This window comes from Lynx canadensis, chromosome B3 (genome assembly GCF_007474595.2).
Source record: "Lynx canadensis isolate LIC74 chromosome B3, mLynCan4.pri.v2, whole genome shotgun sequence".
Classification (NCBI taxonomy): Eukaryota; Metazoa; Chordata; class Mammalia; order Carnivora; family Felidae; genus Lynx; species Lynx canadensis.
In genome coordinates this window covers 112,991,293-113,010,538 of record NC_044308.2, presented here as the reverse complement: position 1 = coordinate 113,010,538, position 19,246 = coordinate 112,991,293, and the positions used below count along the sequence as shown (strand labels likewise).

The following is a 19,246-nucleotide window of genomic DNA, read 5'->3' as shown; positions in this document are numbered from 1 at the left end:
TAAGCCCTTTCCTCTGAAATGCTATTCTCTTAATTATTAACATGTGGGGCTTATTTTCATTCTTTAGATCTGAGCTAAAAAGTCACTTGTTTAGAGAACCCTTCTCCATCACTTGACCAGTGATCGTCTCTCAGCTCCAAATCTACCATTGCATTCTGCACTGTGGTGCTGGGGCTGGAACTCTGCAGTTTTTTGCCAGCTGGCTTCCTGTTAGGTTCAGTAAGAGGTTGCATTAGACTGCAGGGAGCTTGGAAAGCAGAGGGAAGGAAGAAGGAACTGGTGGTCCTTTCTGTTCCCTGCTTGTTTCTGTCAGTGTTGCCCTGGCAACAGCAACTGGTTCTAGCCTCTATTTCCACCCCCCTGCCCCAACTCAGAATAAGCAGCTGGGCAGTGCCCACTCCTTAAAAGGTTGAGTCCTAGCTCCAAAGGCTCTGACTTCTGAGCTTCTAGATTCTGATTACTCTAAATTCTTCCTCCTGCCACCCAGACCCAGTTGTGATAGTTGCTTCCTGTAGTTATTCCTCTGACATCTTAATGTTTCCTTTGTGCTTTTCCAGGTCTCTAACACCTATTTAACTTACTCCTACATTAAAGTTTCATAGTGTGATTTCTCCCTTTTTTATTAATGGCTGCACCCTGACACAGCCACCAAATATGATTTAGGCCTCTACCCAGTTAATCTCTAACATATTGGATTTTCTTCACAGACTTCTCATAATCTGTATTTCAAATAATTTGTTTTTTCTTTCTCAAAATCTATCTCCTCTACTTGGATGTCAGAGTCTTTGTCTCACTCATCACTGTATCCTCAGTGCCAAGCATGGAGGCTGGAATACTGCAGGGACTTAATAAAGCCTTGTTAAATAAATTATTGAGTTATTGCAAAAGTACTACAGGAGAAATATTGGTAACTGACCATACAAAATGGCCAAAATCAAGCAACTCTTTAGCCTTTTGTCTCTAGGCCAAGTTATTGATGAACATTATAACAATGTAATTCTCTGTTAGAGTCCAGCTTAATGCTTGTTATAAGCATGTTAGAATGCAATGCATTATTTAACTCAGATCCATCATCATTGGTATAACAAGATACATAGTTTATTTGATTTGAATTCTGTACTTACACAAATGTCCACTTTCTATATTTGGGAATGATAAAGACTTACCTTATTATATAGAGTTTCATGAAGATCAGGAATTGGTTGTGGGTCAGATCCACAAAGTTTTCTCATTAGCAAATAATTTAAAAAATGAAAGCCATCCGAAGAATCCACTTGTTGTACATGCAACATCACTTAATAGCATTTACTTGGTGCAATTAATGTGCTTATGTTCTTTTTCTCATTGTGTGATATAGTTTGAGACAACTAAAACATAGAACCAAAAAAGTAGGTTAAAAAAGAACTGCTTGACTTCCATATAGTTATAAGAATCTGAAGACATCATCTATAGTCTTTTATTTAAGTATCAACTAAGACAAAAAAGGGTAACACATCATACATGTGTAATTCTAAAATAACTTAGATCAAATAAATGCAAATAGATTAAATGACATTGATTCCCACTGTGCCAAGTAGAACCATTTCATTGAATCTTAAATTTTAACTTAAATTTCCCTTGTATCTACTTCAAATACACTCATTTTTTTTTTCTCTTTTCTAACTCAGAAGGAAAAAATGTTCCATTTCTACTCCAGGTTAATTAGACCCCAAGCATCCTTAAATCCAGCCCTTTCTTCCTTTTCTTTCTCCATCTGGAACCTTACTTTTGCATTTTTAATATGCTCACTATTGTTTTCCTCCTTTCTCAAAACTCACAAACAAAAATCTTTCTTTCGCCTTGTTATCAGTTCAAACTACCATCCAAGTATCTATCTTTTCTCATGTACAAGTTCCAAATAATTCATATTCACAGTGCCTATTTTGCAATCTGGCTTTTGTCCTCAACCCACTATTCAAATTGCACTCTTGCAGCTCACAAATGATTGCCTAATCAGCAAATCTTTTTGAGCCTTCATGCTTGACATTTTTGTTTTTGACAGTTGATTATCCTTCCTTCTTGAAACTCTCCTTGGTTTTGGGGATATTGCACTACTTGGTTCCTCCTCTTCAGCAAACTGCTCTTTTTTTCATTCCACTCATGGTCTTTTCTGTCCAACTCTTTAAACTAAGGAGCTCCCCAAGGCCCTCTCCTCTTCTGTTAATCTTTCCCAACCACCCTTATGTTTCAAATACCACTGCCATGTGAACGATCCCCAAGATTACACCCAGACAGTATCTCTTTTGTGAACTCCTAACCTATGCTTTCAAATGCCAACAGGACATATCTACCTTAGTATTCCTCTACCATCTCAAATACGTATCCAAACTCATCATCTCCTCCAAAAAATTTTTTCTTTTTGCTAATGGTTTAACATTTTCTCAGCCAAGATGTAGGACTTTGATTCATCTCTTACTCCTACTAACTTCCCTTCCAAAACTTGAAATCAGTAACAAAATTCTTTCCATTCTTTATGTTCAGAGGTACATTGATCTGTTGTGATCTCCCCATCACCATCACTTCCACCACTAAGGTTAAGGCTGTCATCACCCCTCACCACCAGATCACTTCTTAACTGGTGTCTCATTCCAGTTTCTCCTCAATCCAATCTGTCCTCCTCAATGCTGCCAGGCCATTTTCCCTAAAAAGACAGTTCTGATCCGAACACTTCCCTGATCAGGAGTCTCTAACAGTTTGATTATCTCTAGAATAGATCTAGACTCCCTAACCTGGTTTTCAAGAACTTCATAGTTTGGCCTCAAACATGTACTTTTTTGGTCTTACAAATGTATCAATTTTGTTTCTGTAACTTGGTGTTTAAGAGTATGGACTCTGGGGACACCTGGGTGGCTCAGTTGGTTAAGTGTTAAATTCTTGATTTTGGCTCAGGTCATGATCCCAGGGTGTGAGATGGAGCCCAGCATCGAGTTCCAGGCTGGGCGTGGAGCCTGCTTAAGATTCTCTCTCTCTCTCTCTCTCTCTTTTCTCTCAAGAAAAAAAAAAAAAAGAAAGAAAGAAAAAGAAAAAGAAAAAAAAAAGAGAGTATGGACTCTGAAGGCAGATTGCTAAGTTCAAATCCTAGCTCTTTCTCTAACTAGTTATGTGACCTTGGACAAGTTTCTTAACTTCTTTGTGCCTCAGTTTCCTCATCTGTAAATAGAAATAATAAATAATAGCACTAATTCTGTTGTGAAAATTAAACATATGAAAAGTGCTTAGAAATTTTGCCTGGCATATAGTAAATTCTGTATTACGTGTTTCATTGAACAAATATTTACTGATATTTACACATGTGTATATATGTCAGGAACTTTTCTAAGGACCTGGGGATAATACCAGTGAACAAAATAAACAAAAATCTTTGCCCTGTGGAACTTCCATTCTATAATAAAAATGATTATTATCAATTGTCCATAATTCTATTTCTGCAATACCTTTCCTCTTGCATCATCATCATTAAAATTCTACCCTTCCTTCAAGATCCACCAAAATGCCACCCTGCCCCTTGAAATGTTAACCTTGTATGAGATTCTCATTTGAACTCCTCCAATTCTTTAAATCCGAATTATAGTATTTATCACATTTATCACATATATTATCAAATACCAACCATATTAAATCTTATAGTTCCTTGTACAGTTTTATTTCCCTTGATGCAGTATAGTGTCAGCTGTTATTCCTTTTATCCTTGTAAATAGTAGCAGGATGTACCTTGCATCCAAGCACATAGTAGATGCTCAATGAATGAATGAATGTAGGCAAAGAATACTTTACATGATCTTTCATTTAACTTCTAGTGATTAATCTTATGTTCTTTAACTGAAAATATAAAAGATTTAAAACATAGATCATTTTATTTTCAACTTGGGAAATATCAGATATCAATATCAAATTTTCCTTGTTTACTACTTGGCTTTATTCACCATCATCATTTGGGACCTTATTCACTAGTAGCCCAATTTTTGTTGTTTGCTTTGCTATGTATACCCTACAGGATATTTAATGTCCCTTGTTATCACCAGTTAGAAAGTGCCTTTGAGTTTTTACTACAGGAGCCAAGTGGATAAAGTATATTTTATTTGTATATTTTCCACGTGTAGCACAGAATTTTCCCATTTCTCACTTCCTTCCTAACATGAAAAAATTTCTAGTTACTCATCTGCAATACTGTGGTTCATTAGTTCTTGTTTTTCCTCCATTCCAAAGAACTGTAGATGTCTAAAATTTGTTTTTATTGCATCTCTAATAAGAAATTAGTTTCTTTTCCTCAGTATTAAGTTTCTTCCCTCTAAATTTGCTTGCTATTCTCTATCCATGACTGGAAAGACCAGACTGACTATAGGTTGTTTTGTACTTTCTAATTTGTATTTTCACAATGCTGTAGATCACAACGCTATGATAAAATGCAGAATATATTAAAAAAATTTTTTTTTAATGTTTACTTATTTTTGAGAGAGAGAGAGAGAGAGAGAGCATGAACAGGGGAGGGGTGGACAGAGGGAGACACAGTATCCAAAGCAGGCTCCAGCCTCAAAGCTGTCAGCACAGAGCCTGAGGTGGGGCACAAACCCTTGAACCGTGAGATCACGACCTGAGCTGAAGTCAGATGTTTAACCGACCGAGCCACCCAGGCTCCCCAGAATATATTATACTACATTTCAATCACCTTTACACCACTTACCCTTGCCACATTATCTTAACTATTCCTTTTATCCAAACAGAATCCCATCAGAATGGCATGACAATCTTCTGTTTTTTAATAACACGCCAACACAATAGATTTTTAAATAATGATCAAGGATTTTTTTTATTCATTAAGTTTCAGTATCATTACAGAAAATGTTATGGTACAGAGTTGTTAACATTATTTTTTCTTTGCTCTTGATTTCCACATGAATGCTGGTAACACTAATATCTGTACAAGATCAGTCTTTGATTTTATTTTTTGTTCTGTACAATTTTAAATGTATTGGTTAAAAAGGCTGTCAGCACTTAAGGAAGCATTTTTCCCCCAGTTTGTTTATTCAAATAAAAGGTGTCCAGTTACCGCCCCAGAGTACTGTGCCACGAGGCTACCGGGGTGAGGCGCCTCCCGGGCGCTCTGCAGGTGAGGGTGCTCCCTGCAGCAGGGCTGGGCCTCCACCCGGTCACTCTTCTGTTGGCACTGTGCACATAAACACGATACATGATAAAGAACAAGCAAAAGCTCTCTGAAAAGCGGTTATGAAGCATACTAAGAAGGGAAATCCAAGTGTTGCCTACGCTAGTATAAATAAGCAGACAGCCTTGATTAAGAGCATAATTAGTTGTATTTTAAAGATGAGAAAAACACAAGTTCTGCAGGCACCTACTGCTGTCTACTAAAAGCTATCGCTATCAGACCTAGCATTGAACACACAAAGCAATTTGCAAGAAAGAAAAAATTTGCTTTGATATAATCAGAATAGAGTTGTCTGTTAAGATTTATTTTTAGGTGTTTTTTCTTTAAAAGGTATTTAAATTCTTTTGAAATATAGTTCAAGATGTTGACTATACAGATCAACTTTTATCCAGATCAGAAAAACTAGCTGTGCCGTTGCATATTACAGGATACAGTCAATGATATGTGGACATGCATCAAAGCTTTCTCCCTCTGGGACCATCATAGCCGTCCAATGACCATGACATCCACCACCTCGCCCTTGTGGAGTTCCACGTACTGCTCTGTCTTTGGAGGTAGCATCAACAAGCCATTGGCGCTGCGCATGCTCATCAGACGGCTGCTCATCTGATTACCTAGAAAGAAATATCTCATTACAGCAGCATAAGCAGCACACTGTGTACATTTGGAGCCCTTGCGGTTCTTTTCAAAATAAACACCCATGAACAGAAACACAGGTCTTCAAGAGGAAGAGAGAAGATCGGACTTCCCAGTCCCTTTTCCAGGTGGCCTTGCTACTGTATCCTACTACCTTCTCACTAAACTCTAAAAATAAACAGCAGAAATTATTGCCTAAAAAGAATAAAATAGGATTTTATAGCATTATGCAAAACGCCATAGAATTTCTCAGTTCAGGCTAAAAAATGTTATGTGTGTCTGAAAAGAGAAGCTTTTAAAACTTATTTAAAACAAGATAATAATAGCAGTGGCTACCACTTTTTTTAGTATTTATTAAGTACCAGACAGTGTGGTGGGCATTTTACTTAACTATCTTATTTAATTTGCACAAGACTCAAAAGAGGTTAGGTAATTTGCCTACAGTCCTACTAACTAGTTGGTGGCCAATTTGAATGTAAGTCTGGGGGAGACACTGCCTATGTACTTATTCCCTCTGTTAACTGATGTTTGCACTTGATAGGACCTTTGTTTAGAGGGTAATACAGTTTTCTGGAGACACATCAGAAGTTATATAACTATGACTAGAATACTTGGGGATAAAAGTTTAAAGTCTAGAGGCGGTAACTATAGAATACTTGAGTTATCAATATTGATTTCTCAGTGCTTAAAATTTACCAATATTTAACATATAGTAGAGGCTACAGAGGATCACATTATAATTGAGCTTTAATCTCACATTTCAGAGTAGCATAGTCATAGTACAACCAAAGTTGTGCTCAGAATTTAGAGGTTGAACAAATAGACAAAAATCTTCCATAATTCTAAATTTGTGTTTATCTAGAAAATATGGCTTCATGGAATAAGTAAAATTTTGTTTTTACCCTTATTTTCTTCTTATGCTATACCATTAGGGAATAATTTAACTCATCTAATCTTTCAAAAAGGAAAATGTACAACAATTACTAAATTAGGTGTACCCAAGGAGGGGGCTATGCATAAATTTTGTGTTTTAATGGGATACATGGATAGACATACCCACAGATGTGAATGACTAACCTGTGCTCTGTGCCCAAGGCAGTGGTTCTTGGTGATGCCAAGTCAATATACAGCGATGGTATTCTGGGCGAGGATCCAGTTTTACATCACATGATAACTATAGAATATAGAGTAAATGAAAACAAACTTGATCACCTGATCATCCCTTAAAACTACAGGGTGGTGGAAATTGTGCAAAGAATAAAGTAGACATGGAAAATATCTTGGCATTCTGCTGTTCCCACCTCTACCACCTTATGTTCTTAATACAGAAGTCCAGAAGTTGGGTTGTTCCAGTGAAAAGAGAAGACTAAGAAGTTGGTATTCACAGTGGGGAAAAGGGCAGATGAAAAAGAGAAGGTCTATTTTTGAAGTCTAATTTTATGGGTTGATAGCACAGGTACCTCTGACCTATGAATTGAGAAAGCAGATATTTTAACACCGAAAAATAAAAGAAATAGACCTAAAGAAACAAGCTCAATATCTATTTATATGTATGTCCATCCATCCATCCGTCCGTCCATCCACCCGTCTGTCCATCTAATAAATATTTACTGAGGCACTCTTCAGCTACCAATTCATAGACCTATCTTTAACATAAAAGGGACACTTTCTTTTACTCCTGAATATTCCCCATGTCCCAATACTGGTCATACAATCTCTTCCAGGCAAATAAAAGTAGTCTCTACTAAAAGTTATACCATTTTTGTTTAGCCACATTACTGGTAATAAAAGAATTATGGAATGGCATCTTTGAAATCTTTCCATTAAGGATGAAAACCTTTCTAATATAGCAACTTCAGTTTACACATGCAATGTAGAATGACTAATCAACCTTTAACCTAGAGCCATTAAAAAAATCTATTTCATTAAATTCATCCTGAAATCTGATAAATCAAAGTGATAATGTCTTGGTAGTAGGTACCTAAGAGGTACTCCTTGAACAAGTTTATATAGTGTATAATTATGGACGATAGCCTATCAAAGATTAGTTCAATTTTGGTGAATATAAGACTTGTTCCAGTGTATGAGAATTAACATTTTCCATTAGCACAATAATCATGGAAGTTACTCTACCTTAAAATGGAAGAGAAACCTTTTATTCAACTAGAACAGGTATTGCTTAGATCAAATGATTCAATTACAGCTTGAATATCCTAGAAATTTTTGTATTTTCATTTTCATTTGTTTCCATATATTTTTTAATTTCTTTTCTAATTGGCTGGTGGACCCATTCATTCTTTAGTAGGATGTTCTTTAACCTCCATGCTTTTGGAGGTTTTCCAGACTTTTTCCTGTGGTTGATTTCAAGTTTCATAGCATTGTGATCTGAAAGTGTGCATGGTATGATCTCAATTCTTTTATATTTATTGTGGGCTGTTTTGTGACCCAGTATGTGATCACAAGAAACCATCAAAACCATAGAGGAGAAAGCAGGAAAAAACCTCTTTGACCTCAGCCACAGCAATTTCTTACTCAACACATCTCCAAAGGCAAGGGAATTAAAAGCAAAAATGAACTATTGGGACCTCATCAAGATAAAAATCTTCTGCACTGTAAAGGAAATAATCAACAATACTAAAAGGCAACCAACGGAATGGGAAAAGATATTTGCAAATGACATATCAGATAAAGGGCTAATATCTAAAATCTACAAAGAACTCACCAAACTCCACACCTGAAAAACAAATAATCCAGTGAAGAAACGGGCAGAAGACATGAATAGACACTTTCCCAAAGAAGACATCCAGATGGCCAACAGACACATGAAAAGATGCTCAACGTCACTCCTCATCAGGGAAATACAAATCAAAACCACACTGAGATACCACCTCACGCCGGTCAGAGTGGCTAAAATGAACAAATCAGGAGTTTCTAGAAGCTGGCGAGGATGTGGAGAAACAGGGACCCTCCTGCACTGTTGGTGGGAATGCAAACTAGTACAGCCGCTCTGGAAAACAGTGTGGAGGTTCCTCAAAAAATTAAAAATAGATCTACCCTATGACCCAGAAATAGCACTGCTAGGAATTTCCCCAAGGGATACAGGAGTGCTGATGCATAGGGGCACTTGTTTATAGCACAATGTTTACAGCAGAGCTTTCAACAATAGCTAAATTATGGAAAGAGTCTAAATGTCCATCAACTGACGAATGGATAAAGAAGATGTGGTTTATATATACAATGGAATACTATTTGGCAATGAGAAAGAATGAAATCATGCCATTTGCAGCAATGTGGATGGAACTGGAGAGTATTATGCTAAGTGAAATAAGTCAGGCAGAGAAAGACAGATACCATACGTTTTCACTCATATGTGGATCCTGAGAAACTTAACAGAAGACCATGGGGGGAGGGGAAGGGGAAAAAAAATAAAGTTACAGAGAGGTAGGGAGGCAAACTCTAAGAGACTCTTAAATACTGAGAACAAACTGAGGGTAGATGGGGAGCCAGGGGAGAGGGGAAAGTGGGTGATGGGCATTGAGGAGGGCACCTGTTGGGATGAGCACTGGGTGTTATAAGGAAATCAATTTGACAATAAATTATATTTAATAATAATAAAAAAGAATATCCTAGAAATTTTGATTCAGGTAAATCTATCACCAATCTATTCTGGTTACTCTGTTTTTTAAACATTCTAATTATTCACTCTGACAGTCCCTGCTTTTCCTCTGGAATCCAGAATAAAATTTAATGCTGAAGTGTTTTTCCTTGGCTAAATCATACTAAACTCTTTCAGTTGATTTGCTTATGTTTATACTCTATTTCATATCTACTGAGGGGTAACTTGCCATTATTCCTGAATTATTGTGTGCTTAGCTGAGGGCAAAAATGTCTCTCTCTCTTTCAATCTGTGTATGGGGGTTCTCCAGAATTAAACTACAAGACTATTCCCGTGGCTGTGTTATTTGTTAGGTGTCTGAGCAGGTTTTCACCTGGCAAAGGCACTGATTGGCTCATGGTAGTACGAGAGAACAAATACTAGAATGGGGTGATATCTGACCTCCGCCTTCTACTCCCAGGTGTACCGTTAACTGGCATGCTATGTTAGGAAATTATTTTGCTTTCCTATACCTGTTTGTTTATCTACAAAATGGGATTGTTTGTTTTAAAGGAAGATATTTATGTTAATTTAAAGAACAAGAATCAATTGCATCAAATTGAGGTGAATACAATTTTTTTTGTAGCCTTACAAACAGCTGTTCCTTTTGCTGAGATGAAACCAACTAGATTTTTATGGTATTTTATGAAAAATGCAGAATACTTTATTAACCAGTATATTTAGCTGTACTGATATTATAGTTCTGGCATATTATATCACTTAGCTTAAGAAATCACTTATTTACTATGAGTGTCAGTGCTTACATGAATGATGTACCATGAGGAAACACAAAACACATTTTTTTTGGGTGAAAAAGTTGATGCTTGGGGCGCCTGGGTGGCTTGGTCGGTTAAGTGTCCGACTTCAGCTCCGGTCATGATCTCACGGTCCGTGGGTTCAAGCCCCGCGTCGGGCTCTGTGCTGACAGCTCAGAGCCTGGAGCCTGTTTCAGATTCTGTGTCTCCCTCTCTCTCTGCTCCTCCCCTGTTCATGCTCTGTCTCTCTCTGTCTCAAAAATAAATAAACGTTAAAAAAAATGAAAAAAAAAAGTTGATGCTTCACTTTAAAAAAATGTTTATTTATTTATTTTGAAGGAGAGAGAGAGAGAGCGAGCATGAATGGGAGAGGTGCAGAGAGAGCAAGATAGAGACAGAGAATCCCAAGCAGACTCCGTGCTGTCAGTGCAGAACACAATGCGGGGCTTGATCCCATGATCCATGAGATCATGATCTGAGCCGAAATCAAGAGTCAGATGCTTAACTGACTGGGCTCCCAAGACACTCCTGATGTTTCACCTTTGAGGACTTCTTCTATTCATTCAAAACTAGAGTGGGCTATGGACTAAGACTATTTCCTCTGTTTCTTTTCAAATATTTTTCTGACATGCAGTAGTCACTCAAGAGATAAAACTGGGGGCACCTGGGTGGCTCAGTAGGTTAAGTGTCCCACTCTTGACTTCAGCTCAGGTCATGATCTCAGTTTGTGGGATCGAGCCCTGTGTTGGGCTCTGCACTGACACCATGGAACCTGCTTGGGAGTCTCTCTCTCCTTCTCTCTCTGCCCCTTCCCTTTGCTTGTGTGCATGCGGTCTCTCTCTCTAAATAAATAAATAAACATTAAAAAAGAGGTAAAACTGTATTATGTGGTATAGTATCATATATGTTCTACATGTAAATGTTTAAGGGAGAAAATTAGAGAAAAAAAAAAGGTCAACAGAATGAGGAAATAAGCCACAAACTGGGAAAAAATATTTGTAAAAGACATCTGATGGATGTCTGCTTTCCAAATTATACAAAAAATTCTTAAAATTCATTAACAAACAACTCGATTAAAAAATGGGCAAAAGGCCTGAACAGATATCTCATCAAAGAAGATATACAGATGGCAAGTAAACATTGAAAGATATTCAACATCATATGTCATTAGGGAAGTGCAAACCAAAACAATGAAATATCATTACACACCTACCAAAGGTCAAAATGCAAAACTCTGGCCACACCAAATCCTGGTGAGAATGTGGAGGAATGGGAACTCTTAATCACTATTGGTGGGAATGCAAAATGGTACAGCAACTTTGGAAGATGGTTTGGCAGTTTCTTACCAAAATTAAACATACTCTTAGCATACAATTCATCAATCGTGCTCCTTGCTATTTACCCAAGTAAAGGGAAAATTTATGTCCATACAAAAACCTGCACATAGATGTCTGTATCAGCTTTATCCATAATTGCCAAAATCTGTAAATAATCAAGGTGTCCTTCAGTAGGTGGATTGACAAATAAATGGTGGTACACCAGACAAGGAGGAAACTTATATGCCTATTACTAAGTGAAAGGAGTTAATCTCAAAAGGCTGCATGATTCTGGAAAAGATACAACTATGGAGATAGTAAAAAGATCAAGATTATAGCATAGAGGGAGGGATGAATAGGGAGAGCACAGAAACTACTCTGTATGAAAGGACAATGGTAGATACATGAAATTATACATTTGTCAAGACCCAATGAATATACAACACTAAGAGTGAATCCTTGATAACCCTGGGTGATAATGATGTGTGAGTTGGTTCATCAGTTGTAACAAATGTACCACTTTGGTGTAGATGTCAATAGCAGGAGAGGTTGTACATGTGTGAGGACAGTGGGTATATGGGAACCCTATGTACTTTCCATTTAATTTTGCGGTGAACCTAAATGAACTTAAACCTAAAAAAAAATTTATTAATAAAAAAAAGGTGAGAATATTTTGTTCTTCCTCTTTGTCCTGTCCATCTTACAGAGAAGTGACCTAAAAAATTTCTCAGGGTAAATAATTATTTGCAAATCCAGTGCAATAACGTTATTTCCAGAGCTGTCAACAAGGTATTAAAATGGCACAAAGAAGCTAAGTAGTCAACCCTTCTTAGGGACACCGAGAAAGGCTTCACAGGGGATGTGATTTCTGAGTCTTATGACTAAGGAGTCTTGAAAACTGAGAAAGGAGATGGTGGTGGTTAGGGAAGAAACTTCTAGGAAGGGGAATAATCACAGGCATAGGCAGGGGATTTCATGTCCATTTTGGAAGCAGTAAATAGCTTACTATGGTGAGAGTTCAGGACGAGAAACAGATGAAGCTGGAGAGGGAAAAAGGCCCTGGGGTGAAGGGCCTCCTATGTTCACATGAGCAGTTTGGATTTAACCCGGGGGTCATGTGAAGCATGGAAGCATTTTAGTTGGAGATGCTTACATGGTTAGAGTTAGAACAGGGGTTTAAGAGGAAGCAAGATTAGAAGAAAGGAAACCATTAAATATGTCAAGGATTATAATCTAGTAAATGTTGGAGCCATCATTCAAAGCCAGGCTTATTCGGTTACAAAAGTCAGAGGATATGGATGGTGGAAGCAGCTTTAGGAGAATGGTGAAGATTTGGAAGGCTGCTGTAAGGAATGGAAGAAGCTGATCCATAGGATATAAAAGGATCATGAAGGGAATTTGGGCCCCTGCTGAGGTTTGTAAATTAGAAGTGCTAATGTGAACAGCTGTAGACTCTTCTCTAGTTGTGGCCTAGGAATAAAAGTGAAAGATAAAGAAGGAAGGCTTGATCCAAGTTTGTGGATTTTTAGAGTGGGCTATCATGGAAGGAAGAGGCAAAAAAAAGTTGATGTGCTACACCACAGGACTTAGGTTGGGTGAGGAAAGTGACAAAGCCAGTGCGGCTTAAGGACTTAAGGGTAGGGGTGAAAGGAGTGTTTATACCCTTTTTACAAAGACTGATAGTAACTTGCCCTTGTTCCTAAATTGTACACCAGAGTTGGTGATTTTGGGATGAAGTACTTCAGGGTATTGGAAGTGACTTGCTGAAGTAGAAATAAAGATATTTAGAATTGTAGAAATAAAGCAATTGATGGTAAGAGGTGAGCTAGAGAGGTAGACTATGAGACACTTGCCAAAGACCTGAATGAGGAAAAAGTGAAAGCTCCAGAAGGTTCAAGGGAATAGGTTGGGATGCAGGACTGTACAGACTGGAGAAAAGAATTTGTGAGAAAACAGATGACCAAAGGGGATTCTACTTGGGCGGGGGCCTAAGATAACATGCGCAAAGCCCAGGTTGATGCTGGGGGCCTGGACTTTGCTCCAATCTGGTCAAAGCTTCCAAAGAGTGGCTCAGGCAGCTTTACGTTAACTTTTTTGGTAAGTGCTATAAAAGTTATGAGGCGCTGATTTCATTAGTCTACCACAGAGATCCTTGAGTTTATTTACCCTGTAAATCATTTATCTAAAATTTGTCATGTAACTTTAAAATGCTTGCACATGCTGCTATGGATCAGTTTCAAAATAACTTTTCCAAGATTTTTATAAATTATATTTTCATTTATATATTTTTCATTTCCTAATACGTTAAAACTGATTTACATCTCTTATAAATCATGGAAAGTCCTATAATTTTCCATATCCATTTTTTAATCTATAGGACATAATATTATGATATAATAGGCATCCAATAACATTTTTAATGATCAATGACTGATCTTGTCACAATAAATAATCATATTTCTCTCTACAGCTGCAAACACCTTAGTAATTTTCCAACAAAATAAACATTTTGTTAAGATGCTTTGTATTTTACTGTTTATGACATCAGCCAGAAAGCATTCATGAAGTTCTCATAGCAGGAAGACAATAATGCTCAAGAGAAGAGATAAGATGGGAAAATTGGAATAGCCCAGTAGAGTTCAACATGCCCATACTCTCCCAGCACATGCTGGCCTAATCCCATGGGAGATGAAAATATTTTCCCTTTCCCTTCTCTTAATCATTGCCTGAGATGGGCTGTTAATACTAATAGGAGTTGTGTAAGGTATATTTCTAGAGAAACGAGTTGAGAACAAGGGGCAGTAGAGGGCACTTTGATGGGATATTAAGGAAATGTGTTAAGGAAACACAAAAGGATATCTGTTTGTAGAAGCATTAGGTTAATAATTCAGTGAATTAAGGTTACATTTTTAATTGCCTACTGAAAGCCAGAAGTATTTCAACTTCAACCATAACTGACCCAGGTTATGGTGCAAGTGTTCTAAATTGATGTCAGAATGCACTGATACAAAAGATGACATTTTTTCTGTTGACCTTTCAAAATAATGCAGCATTGCCCTAACCACAGGACAGCTATATCAGAACCAGCACTACGAGTTACCGACACCAGCATTTAATAACTACCTCACTTTCTGAAAGCAGTAAGGATTGGGAGAGGCTGTGATTTTGGTGGCCATTTTGGAGAACAGTAATAAGTGGCGTCTGTAAGCTGCATATTGGATGGTCAGAAAACACAGACAAGAGGCTTTACCATGTTTCAAGGAAGTGAATAAAGTTATGTTCTAAAAGTGACAGTTATGTCAGGAAAGGTGTGGGGGTGATTTTAGGAGTTAAAACCAAAAGAAGTAAACAGCCAAGGACACTGATGACCCATCTGACAGTCCCAGTGACACTGCTCTTTGGGAGAAGGGAGTTTGACTGATTCTTAGACTAATTCTCAATTCCATGAGTTGACAGGAGTGAGCAGCAGTGTGAACAATGTACCATGCATCAGTGTGATTGTAGAGCTCTAGCTCATCACTGTTGTCAGAAAGGATAGCTGCCACAATGTCAGTTTTAGAGAAGAGATAATGAATGTTAAGATGAGAAATAAGTGAAAGGATTCATAAGAACTTTGCAAAGTCAAAGAGAAATCCTCTTTTTCTCTCTTATAACAATGCAGATTTTTCTTATTTTCTAAATTTAGCAAATATGAAAATGGTGAGCAAATTCATATTATTGGTTTAGATGTCTAAGCTTTATGACTCTGACCTTCTGATTTGATCAGAATACTTTTTGTTTACTGATGGCTGTTTTTCTTCTTTTTCCATTAAATTTAAAATAAGACCACCACCATGATTATTGGAAAATCCCCCGATAATCTGTTTTCAGAATATATAGTTGAGCTTTTACTAAAATTTTAGGAAAAGGAGGATATCTCTTCATATGCTGGCCTACAAAATCTCAATATTTAAAAGGTCAATGTTAAGAATATTTGAAGTTTAGGGACACCTGGGTGGCTCATTTGGTTTAAGCATCTAGGTCATGATCTCTCAGTCTGTGAGTTCAAGCCCCATGTCAGGCTCTGTGCTGATAGCTTGGAGCCTGGAGCCTGCTTCAGATTCTGTGTCTCCCTCTCTGCCCCTCCTCTGCTTGCACTCTGTCTCTCTCTCTCATTCTCAAAAATAAAAAATAAACATTAAAAAAATTAAAAAGAAAGAATACCTGAAGCTTAGGTTTCCTTAATGTTTTATCCAATATATTCTCACAATATTTTATAAATATTCCTTCTTCCTCCTCTATGCCTTGTGTTCTTCCTGTCAACTAATCATAGCATTCTGTCACATTGGAATTTATTTCAAAGCTCTCAAAAAATAACAGTTTAAGTATTGGAAAAATGGATATATATATATGCAGAAGATTAAATTTGGACTCCTTTTTTACACAATACACGAACATTAACTCAAAATGGATAAAGGACTTATATTTAAAACCCAAAACAGTAAAAATACAAGAAAACATACAGGAAAAGCTCTTTGATATTGGTCTTGGCGATGATTTCTTGTATTTGACACCAAAAGCACAAGCCACAAAATAAAAAATAGACAATTATCCATAATTGTCAAAATAAAAAATACATATCCAGTATTTTATGTATAAAAAATACATATCCAGTATATATCAAACTAAAAAGCTTCTGCACAGCAAAGGAAACAACAGTATGGAAAGGCAACCTATGAAAAGGGAGAAAATGTTTCAAACCATCTATCTGATAAAGGGTTAATATTCAAAATATATAAGAGTCTCTTACCAGTCAATAGCAAAAAGACAAATAACCTGATTTAAAAATGGGCAAAGGACTTGAATAGACAGTTCTCTAAAGAAGATACGTAAATGCATATCAAAACCACAATGACATACCATCTCACAACTGTTAGGATAGCTATTAAAACAACAACAACAACAACAACACAAAAGGTAAGTATTGGCGACAATGTGGAGAAACTGGAATCTGGATATAATGTTGGTAGGAATGTAGAATGGTTCAGCCACTGTGGAAGACAGTGTGAGGTCCCCCCCCTCCCAAGTTGAAAATAGAACATATGATTGAGCAGTTCTACTTCTGGGTATATATCCTAAAGAACTCAAATCAGGATCTCAGAGACATCTGCACTCTCATTTTACCGTAACATTATTCGTAATAGCCACGATATGTAAACAACTCAAATGTTTATTGATAGATGAATGGAGAAGGAGAATGTGCTATATTAATACAATGAAATATTATTTAGTTTTAAAAAAGAAAGATATTCCTACCATTTGTGGCAATATGATAAACCTAGAGTACATTATGCTAAGTGAAATAAACCAGTCACAGAAGGATAAATACTGAGTGATTCCACTTATTTGAGGTATTATAGTCAGTCACAGGGGCACCTGCATGGCTCAGTCAGTTAAGCATCTGACTCTTGATTTCACCTAGGTCATGATTTCACATTGGGCTGGAGCCCCACATTGGGCTCTGCGCTGACAGTGTGGAGCCTGGTCGGGATTCTCTCTCTCCTTCTGCTGCTCTTCCACTCATGTGTGCTCTCTCTCTCTCTCTCTCTCAAAATAAATAAATAAACAAACAAACAAACAAACTTTAAAAAAAAAGCCCTTTATAAAAAAAAATAGTCATAGAAGCAGAGAATAGAATGGTGATTGTCAGAGGCTGAGGGGAGTGTGCCATGGGGAATTGTTTTTCAATGGGTATAAATTTTCTCTTATACAAGGTGATTAAGTTCTAGAGATCTGTTGTACTACACAGTACCTATAGTTGACAACATGGTGTTCTTCACTTTAAAATATGTTAAGAGGATAGTTCTCATGTTAAATGTTCATACCACAAATCAAACAAATAAAACCACAAAAGAACACAGAAAGTTTATGGAGGTGATAAATATGTTAGTACCTTGACTGTGGTGATGATATGGGCATATGCGTATGTCTCGTCAAAATATATATGTTATATATATGTAATTTTTTGTATGTCAATTGTATCTCAATCAAGCTTTTAAAAAAAGCAATGGTTTGATACTGTAGGTCACATTGCCAAGAGAATTAATTATTAGTTATATAGAAATTGTGTTACAGAATTAGTTGAGTAGTAGTAAATCAAACTGCGTAGTAGTAAATCAAACTGTTGGTGGAGAAGGGGACTCTAATTTCTAAATGGCCTTTTAACCAAGTATAATTTCTTAGGCTTAGTTGTCTTTTTCCTAAAATGTGGTCAACGTTTTATTTTAACTCGCTAGTCTCCTTCTAGTCCTTTGACTGTCTTTTTCCAAATTGTTTAAAATTTATCAGAGAGGTTGCGGAAAAAGTGAGAAGATAAACAGTTGGCTGTGTGACTTTACACAGCTGAAAGGGAATTCTTGTCCCTCCTTCCGTATAGGTTTATTTTAGGGTAGTGCCAGTCTCATTCTATTTGCCATTTTATCATTACATATCCACTTCCATATGGATTCTGCCAGAAAAAATTATTTACTTTAGAAGTTGTGGAATAATGTGGGCTGGGAATAAATGGGACCCTTTCCCCTCCATTTCTGTCATGATGGGGAGAATATAACTACATTTTCCCTCACAACGATTACAAAATTCTGGATGTTTATTTTGGGCAGTTGGAAAATCATATCCTTAATTGTTATTAGGCTTCAGTTTTGGTTCCTTGTCATTTAGAAAACATTACCCTGGCTTTGATGATGGTTGGCCGAGGATCCAAGATGCCCTGCATCTTTCTCAGTGCAGGCACAACAAAGAGGTTGCAGGTGACCACGGCTGACACAGGATTCCCTGAAAGTCAACCAAGCAGTTATTTATAGTATACGTATAAAAATTTGCCAAAAAATTACAATTGTCTATACCTTCAGGCATCATAAAGAGTGAAGTGACTAACCACTAACTCCTAATCTTCTAAATCACCTTAAATCCTGAAGGATGCCAGACTAGAGCTACAGTCAACCAAATACCACAGAAGGTATAAACATTTGTCTACCAGTGAAATGCAGAAACTTCTGATTCCCTGAAACTGTTTAACACAGTTTTTTATTTCCAATTTCCTGGGAACTATACATTGAAAGTCATTACTAATCTTTGTAAGTTTTAAAGCAGATTGTACCTGCTATTTTTAAAATATTTTAAAATTGCCACAGTAATACATGCTCCGTACAAAAACATTTAGAAAATACGTTAAGCACAAAGAAATGTATCCATAACCCCCCCTCTACCCAGAAATCTCTTTAAATTAAAAAAATAAAACTAAACAATTTAAGCTGCAAAGGACTTGAAGAGGAATACTGTTATAGGCTGAATTGTGTCCCTTGCAAATTCATATGTTGAAGTCTTAACACCCAATATGACTGTATTTATAGATAATAGGGCCTTTAAAGAGGTAATCAAAGTTAAATGAGGTCATAAGGATGAGGTCCTAATCCAACAAGACTGGTGTCCGTATAAAAAGAGGGAGAAACACCAGGAGCACATGTACGCAGAAAAAAAGGCATGTGAGGACACAGTGAGAAGTTGGCCATTTGCAAGCCAGGAAGAAAGACTCAACAGAAACCAGCCTTGCTGGCATCTTGATCTTAGACTTCCAGTCTCCAGAACTGTGAGAAAATAAATTTCTGTTGTTTAAGCCATTTGGTCTGTGATAGTCTGTTATGGA

General features: G+C 36.9%; 1 protein-coding gene across 14 annotated transcripts in view; it reads right to left on the bottom strand.

The window, feature by feature from the left end:
* Positions 1-4,819: 4,819 nt before the first annotated feature.
* Positions 4,820-19,246, bottom strand: part of GPHN (gephyrin) — a 628,070-nt gene continuing 613,643 nt past the window's right edge. For all 14 annotated transcript variants that reach the window (XM_030319344.1, XM_030319345.1, XM_030319348.1 and 11 more), the window contains 3 exons: positions 18,272-18,375; positions 6,914-7,010; positions 4,820-5,814 (listed from right to left, as the gene is read on the bottom strand). In XM_030319344.1, the coding sequence (XP_030175204.1) occupies positions 5,681-5,814; positions 6,914-7,010; positions 18,272-18,375 (335 nt within the window). In that variant the 3' untranslated portion in view covers positions 4,820-5,680. The remainder of the gene's footprint in view (positions 5,815-6,913; positions 7,011-18,271; positions 18,376-19,246) is intronic.